Here is an 8,337-nt window from a genome sequence, read left to right on the forward strand (position 1 = left end):
CAGAGAGACGATGCTGCCTAATATGTGAATTCCAAACATTTGCTGGGATAGTCTCCTCCCAAACTGATACACTTTTATCATTCTGTTTTGTTGTCTGTAATTCACCACATTTTTGATGTTGTTTGTAATATATTTATTAATGTAGAGATCCAGTAGGTCAGCATCTACCTTGTACTCTGCCCCTGGGATCCCAGCTATGCACCAGGCCAGCCAAAGACCTCAGACGCTGAAAGGGGAAAGCTGGGGCTACATGTCCCAGCACCGTGAGTGACGGCAGTGAAGGGAGGGGCTAGGGCCATGCTTCTTTATAAGGAGCCGTGACAGCGGGCCCAGCTTCTTCTCCTGCTCTGTGCTTGAGCGAAACAAAGATGTTGCAAATGTTTTGCAAATTTATTGTCACAGCTGGCGGATGGTTAGCTGGAAGCGGAATTTTTCAGCTTGCAGATGGGCCCCCCCCCCTAAGAGGCTGTGTGGATACAGAGCCTGTTTGGTGGGCTCACATTTCCAGGTGACAGGAGACACCCAGCAGAGGCAAAAACGCCCACCTCCCACAGATTGCAGGTCATATGTCCGGGAATAAGCAGGCATGTGAGCCAGCATTACACGTTGAAAGAGACCTGGAGAAGAAATGGGCTGCCTTGTGGTCAGCTGACCACAAGAGGGCATAACCGTTTTGAGCCACTCTCTATTAATAAAATGGCTGTGGCCATTTTCATGCCCAAAATAACAGTGTCCTTATTAGGTGCGACTATTAAGACCCTGCAAAGCAAACCAGGTTGCTTCTGAACAGTGTTAAAAAAGACAAATACAGAACAGTTAAAATTATTTTACTAAAATTGATCCAATAAATCTGTGAATATTCAGTCAACAATAAAAGGAACTATAGCAAACCATTAGCCTAGGCGGCAGGCTCAGACCTAGACAGGATTTTCTTAGTAATTTATGGCTAAAAGAGCAACTTTGATGGATATTGAAGGCACTACTTTTGCAGGAAGAAATAACATTTATTCTGTTGCGGAACTCAAGCCTAAACTGGCCAAGACTGAATCTAATTTTTTTTGTCTGGGGATTGTATATGATGGACAGAAAAGCAGATAGTGGGAATGATCTTCCAGTTCTGGGACTCCACAAGATGCTCCATAGATGCTGTTGCACTACATTATTTATATAATAGCCTATGAGTATGGCAGATTACATAGTTTGGAAATGAATAGCAACAAAGGCTGAATGAAGTTTATAGAAGGTAATATAATACAGAAGGTAATATCAGACTGATAGTGTACTCTATTATGATTCTTCTAAATTAATTTAAGGAGAGAATTCAGAACATAAAATAGCTTGCCTGTCAAAAATGGCATAATGCACAAATACCCAAGCCCGACAGTTGAAGTCAGTCAAAGTGACACCCTCTCCCCAAATAATGTCAGACAACTTACAAAGATGAAGGATATTATTATAACAGGCAATCTCCAAACAGGATTTTGTTAGAATAGAGTAAAACAGACTTGAAAGATGACTAGTTGGAACTCTCCTCAGTTTATGCTGGTAATTAATTAGAGCAATGTGCACATGAGCCCAAATGGATGGAAGACCTAATTCAGCTCTCAGCATTAATGGAAAGAAGACCTAATTCAGCCCCAAGCAGCAGGAGTGCTCAGAGGGAGTATTAAGAGCCTTTTAATAAAGAGATTCTGAATGTTCTCCAGGTTAGCTAAGGCATCATTCCACCCTCAAACTACTGCAATATAAAGAAGTTGAATGATTTACCTTGATGTGAAAAAGAAGACCCTTTTAGTGTGATAAAATTTTAGGAAGAAGAAGAAAAGCTTACAATCACTTTCCCTTTCCTCTCCCCAAAACAGACACCCTGTGAGGTAGGTGAGGCTGAGAGAGCCCTGATATTACTGCTCAGTCAGAGTAGTTTTCTCAGTGCTGTGGTGAGCCCAAGGTCACCCAGCTGGTTGCATGTGTGGGAGCGCAGATTTAAACCCAGCTCACCAGATTAGAAGTCTGCATTCCTAACCACTACACCAAGCTGGAAGGCCACCATTATCCGAAGAGCTGATGATTTTGTAGAAACTAAATGATCCTTCCAAGAAAATGTGTCACTTAAAATGATACCCAAATATTTAAAACATCTATACAGGTCAACTGAAAGCTGACAATGAATTGACTAGTGAAAATCACTTCACCACAAAACCTGATCTTTGAATAACTGATATTTAGGACAGATTCAGTTGCGTAGCCAAAGTGGTCTGCAGCAGAACACACCAGGTTGGATCCCATTATGGATTTCTACTGACAGAAGGGGGGCATTTTTATTGATTTACCCAAGTTGTTCTGAGGGAGCATCTGAGTAAGATTTTTGGGTTCAGTGAGAGGTGGGCTAGGAAGACTCATCCCACTGATAACTTTGAAATTAGGAAGATAATTCACTTCCTGACTCCAAGGCAATCAGCATTTCTCTGGGCATGCAAAAAACGGCCACTGGAAACAATACCTTCTATCCAGCCACTTACAAACTGCTTAAATTCTCAGAATTAGCATTTCTGTGTGGCTATTTAGCCTCTGCTTTAAAATTTCCAAGGAAGCAGAACCCACCACCTCTTGAAGATGCCTGTTCTACTGAGGTACTGAGGAACTGCTCTAACTGTCCGGAACTTCTTCTGGATGTTTAGCCCAAAATTAATTTGAATTAATTTCCTCCCACTGGTTCTGGTCCTACCCTCTGAGGCAACAAAAAACAACTCTGCCCCTTCCTCTATGTGACACCCCTTCAAGTACTTGAAGATGGCTATTATATCACCTCTTAGTAATCTTCTCTCCAGGCTAAACAGAGCAAGCTCTCTCAACCTTTCCTCATACATCTTGGTCTCCAAACCCCTCACCATTTTTATTGCCCTCCTTAGGATGCGCTCCAGTTTGTGTACATCCTTCTTCAATTGTGGTGCCCAAAACTGAACACAGTATTCTAAGTGAGGTCTGACTAAACCAGAGTAAAGCGGAACCATCACCTCACACGATCTGGACACTATACTTCTTTTGATACAGCCCAAAAATCTCATTTGCCTTTTTAGCGACTGAGTCACACTGCTGAAACATGTTCAGTGTATGGTCTACTAAGAACTTCAGATCCTTTTCACATATACTACTGCCAAGACAGGTCTTCCCCATCCTATACAGCAGTGGTCCCCAACCACCGGGCCATGGCCCGGTGCCGAGCCGTGAAGGCCCCGGCATCGGGCCGCGGCTCCCTCTCCCCGCCCCCCCGCAGTAAGAAACTTCCCAGGCTGCAAGCAAATTGGCCGCAAAAGCGGCTGATTAGCTTGCGGTCCGGCAAGCTTCGTTTTGTGGGAGGGTGGGGGAGAGTGAAGCAGGTCCGCGCGTGCGCATTTGCACCATGCGTGGCCGCAAACGTGCATGCGCGGCAGCGCGATCGTCCTCCCCACCACCGCCAGTCCGCAGCCTTAGAATGGTTGCGGACCACTGCTATACAGGATACAGGATAATCTTGACAGGCTGGAAAATGGGATAAATGAATTTCAGCATGAAAACTTTAAAGTTCTGCATTTAGGTAGGAAAAATCAAATGCATCATTATAGGATGGGGGAGACCCATTTTCCAGCCTGTCAAGATCATCCTGTATCCTGATTCTGTCTTCTGCTGTGTGATCCCTCCCAGTTTAGTATCATCTGCAGATTTAAAAAGCATTGACTCTATTGTTTAATCCAAATTTATGAATATGTTGAATAACACAGGGCCCAGAACAGATCCCTGAGGCATTCCCATTGTGACTCCTCTCCAAGAGGATGGTGAATCATTAACAAGCAACCTTTGGCTGTGATCTGTCAACCAGTTATTGATCCATCTACCAGTAATAGGATACATACTGCCTTTTACCAACTTGTCAACAAGAATATCATGTGGAACCTTGTCAAAAGCTTTATTGTAATCCCCTGATCCAACAAGGCAATAACTTTCTCAAAAAAAGAGAGAAGGTTAGTCTGACATGATTTGTTCTTGAGAAAGCAGTGATTAAATCTCTTGTTATAACAAGAGATTTAATGGGCAAGAAGCATATTGCTCCATGGTCATATTGTCATGTCATTGCTTACCCATTCTGTAACACAATACAATATAAACTACACCATGAAGGCCTAGAGGAGAATTTCCAATGAATTGACTTCATGAAGCAGCAGAAAAATAAAGCTGAATGTTTCCCTGAACACCATCAATTAGACCAGTTAGTTAGCTAGGAGTATAATACAATGCTTGCTTGCATGATTTTTTACTTTTAAAGGCAGATCTTTTTGTTTATCTGTCATAGGATTTTAAGAATCTGCTAAGAAAATGCTATCTAAAAATGTTTACAGTTTTGATCTTCTGATTTGAAAATGGGATAGAATAACCGTTTTCCCCATTAGTTGCTAACATTTTCTCAGGGAATATGAATAAACAGTATTTCTCTTCTGATTACCTAGTATTAAAAAGCATATTGTTGCAATAGAAGAAATCTGTCTACAGCTTCAGGCTACTACAAATTGCTCATAAATTAAGGAGACATTCCCACCTGCTTCTGTTCTATTCAGCTGTGACATGATAGCCCCTGTAGAGGTTAAAGAAAGATTTTACCTACCTGTGTCAATTGTTATCAGGAAGCACCACTGTTAATGACCCTGCAAAGGAAAATAATTGCCTTCAGTGGCTTGAATTGGTAATAGGTCTTTGTCCCTGGAGATATTCCAGTTCTCCATGCTCAAAAATTTAGTAAACCAAACTTTACAGATGACATAGGTCAATACTAGTTTTCAGATTCGGGCAATCTCTTTTACCCCAGAGGTTGACACCAATGGTTCTAGAAACCACTCCTGAAATATGATAATTTGGGCCATTGTACAATATGGACGGTTTAGCGTCTCCTGGGTAGAAACATAGACTACGGACTGCATAGAATCTCAACATTAGCATGCTTTCTCAGTTCAGTGTCACTCTTCTCTAAAACACAGGTGGAAAAGGTATCCTGCTCCCTGTTCTCAAGTCTTAGGTTGGGAAGGCTACCAGAATCATCATCCTTCTATACCAACCATGGTTAGCCCACATACTCCATCTGCACAAAGGAAGGTATGCTAGTTTCTTCTTTTACTAATGAAAATAGTTTTAAAATAGTGGGAAAAAATAAATGTGCCTTATTGTAATCCCTGATTATCATAATATCAGGTCCCATCAGTCTAACTGTGCCACAGAAAATCTAGCAGGGAAAAGAAATGGGATGAGTTTAGAATGGATCTTTAAGACAACTTTGATCTTTAAGTTTGCAAGCAGTTTTTGTATATACAAAATATACCTTCAGTTTTTGCAAAATTACATCATGTAAAAATTCACATTTGAACTAAACTATTTGTTTTCTGCCGAGCATTCATAACGTTATGAAATGGCAAAATACCCATTTAAATAATTCACTGAAGTCAGGGTAAGCTATAAGCTTTCAATAAAGTAAAATTTCTCTGTGAAATGTCTCTTCTTCCCTCAAAGGCAGTTTCTTGTCCTGTAGAACCTGGAGCCATCAGGCAGATAACCAGTAGCACAGCTGGTTATTTAACAAAAGGAGTCCTGGGGGGGGGGGGCAGAAGGAATAAAAGGGGTTTCAGCCACAACTGCATGTATTTGTAAAAGGTGTGTCACAGGGAAACCTAGTATCATAATGGATTAGCAACACAATGAACATAACAAATTCCCTCAAGATTAACCTCTCTTGTTTTTACATTGCATAGGAATGTGGCTTCCCTTCTACGGAAAGACAAGAAAAAACACAGCAACAATTCTCCCCACTTCTCCCCACTCATAAAATTTCATGATTTTTTTCCTCTTCTGAACTGGGACATTCTAGAATAATTTTTTTTTCACCTGAAAGAACACATTAATGAATTAATACTACTTTTGCGTGAATAGCTAATAGTTAATGCCACATGCCCAAAAGCTTAGAAATTGTAAATTATACTACCTTGAATTATATACTGTGTGAACAGTAGCAGTATCATGCAGCCTGTCAATTGCAGTGCAACACAGGTGAGGATTGCACTGTGAGGTCTCATTTACAACTAAGGTTCAAGGCAGCAACAGCCCATCTCTCTGTTCTTCTATAGGTTGAGGGGCAACAGGGTCAGGACTATTTGAATATTTAACAAGAATTTGGGGGACACTTCGAAATTAAGGGCACAGAATGGCCGTGGAAATAAGTGAAGGAAATGTCAAAAACAATGCTGGAAATAATACAAGAGAAAGGAAAAGTGGTGATGCATAGACTAAATGCCAGACTATGCTGCTCCCATGGTAGGCAAGTTGGTGGCAAGTCTGATAGGCAATGCACAGTTTTTGAAGCATGGGTGAATTTCTGCATGCCTTAATTCCTATCTTAGAATAAGAGGTTTTTTTATATCCCACTTTTCACTGTCCGATAGTCTCCCCACAACAGACACCCTATGAGGAAGGTGGGGCTGAGAGAGCTTTGAGAACTGTGACTGGCCCAAGGTCACCCAGCTGGCTGCATATGGAGGAGTGGGATATCAAACCCAGTGCTCCAGATTAGATTTCTCTACTCTATAACCACTACATCGCGCTGGCTCTTAGACAAAGGCTTTAATAATTTTTTGGCTGAGATACAGGCAGATATCATCCATTATCACATTCTGTACTATGCAGGCAGCCTAATTCCAAGACCTTTTAGCACTTAAAAACAGATCACATGAAAACACCAAAATCCATCTTTCCAAGGCCCAAATTTGCATCATCTCAGTGAAAAGGATAAATGCTGGAGCCAGTAAGAAAATGGACATTTAATGACTGATGTAGCTATGCATGTTCCTATTTTATTCAGATACTTCCTGTCACATGGAGTTCATTCCAATGGTTATGTTAAAGGCACAAAGTGGCCAGTGGGTAAAGGGGAAGAAATCATACAATTTCATATCCAAGTGCTCCTGGCTTAAACCAGTTCTTCATATAAAGTGGGATTGCTGGTTTATTCTTTCTAAAAGAACTTTCTTGCTAGCATCAGCATGGAGGGCGGCCCTCCCACCTTTTGGCAGATTGTTGTAATGCTGAATGCAAGAAATCCAATTTAGCTGAGATTACATTTATTTTTAAGGACTTGACAGACCGTCTTGCATAAGCTTCCTTATACTCTCTTGACCTTGCAGAATCCCTGGCTCTATGCAATTCACTGCTTGCAGTTCTTAGGACCATCCCCCAGCACTGGGGCTCTGGCAAATAGAGATAAGTGCCTATAACTTGACATGTTTTACAGAGTAGCTGCCAGCATGAAGATTTTCAACATGTGGCCATTGAGCTAATTTTGTGTGGTACCAGAAGTAGGTCAAAACCTTGTGCTTTGCTTGCCAATCCTCTCAGTTGCTCCCTCGCCTGTCCGCCTTGCATATTTTAGTTCCACTCTGTCACTCTCCCTGCATGGGCAATAGTGAGAATGCATTAAGAACTGAAATCTGGTTTTCCCTTCTTCCTGTTTACTAGTCCCATGCTTTGTCTACAATTGAAATTCTGAAGAGAATGGAGTGGAAGAGTATATTAATATGCAACCTGTTAAGAAACACTCGGAACAGCATTTGATGTCATGTGGGGTGACCCTAGGGGGGTTGGTCCCTGGTCAGATGTAGGGAAACGGGCTAGAAAACTTCCCAGAGAGACAGTTTTATTCAAGATAAAAGAAAATAACTTTTGTTTGTAGGAAAAAGGAGAAAACATGGGTAGAATTTGAATTATATTCAATATTAACCAGGGAGTTGGTTGACTCGCCATAACTACCAAGAAAAATGAAAGCACAAGCATATCGACTGTCTAAATAAATTTCCTAGTAAAATATAAAACACCCTGTGCCGGTGATTAAAACACTAGGGTCCAGGCTTCTAAATGTGTTTTGTTTCAGCCGCAACTTCTGAATCATCTTCAAGGGCAGCCTTGTCGAGAACACATTACAGTAATCTGGCTTTAAGAACACCAGAGCATGGATTGGCATGGCCAGATCAGGCATCAACAAATAGAAAGTCAGTTTTATAATAATAAGTAAATATAATTGGGGAAAAAACATTATTCATTGTCATGAACATCTGTTTCTCAAACAAAAAACAAGAATAAGAGTTGGTTCTTATATGCCACTGTTTATATCTGCCTTCCCTTTCCTCTCCCTACAACAGACACCCTGTGAGAAAGGTGAGGCTGAGAGAGCTCTGATATTACTGAAGAAGAGTTGGTTCTTATATGCTGCTTTTCACTACCAGAAGGCATCTCAAAGAGGCTTACAGTTGCCTTCCCTTTCCTCTCCCC

General features: G+C 41.2%; 1 protein-coding gene across 1 annotated transcript in view; it reads left to right on the forward strand.

Annotated features, from left to right (window-relative positions):
* Positions 1-6,102, forward strand: part of SPMIP2 (sperm microtubule inner protein 2) — a 28,336-nt gene extending 22,234 nt beyond the window's left edge. The window contains 3 exon segments of the mRNA XM_077299996.1: positions 5,007-5,121; positions 5,772-5,816; positions 5,819-6,102. Coding sequence (XP_077156111.1) covers positions 5,007-5,121; positions 5,772-5,816; positions 5,819-5,845 — 187 coding nt within the window. The 3' untranslated portion in view covers positions 5,846-6,102.
* The last annotated feature ends 2,235 nt before the right edge of the window (positions 6,103-8,337 follow it).

This window comes from Paroedura picta, chromosome 10 (assembly GCF_049243985.1).
Source record: "Paroedura picta isolate Pp20150507F chromosome 10, Ppicta_v3.0, whole genome shotgun sequence".
NCBI classification, from domain to species: domain Eukaryota; kingdom Metazoa; phylum Chordata; class Lepidosauria; order Squamata; family Gekkonidae; genus Paroedura; species Paroedura picta.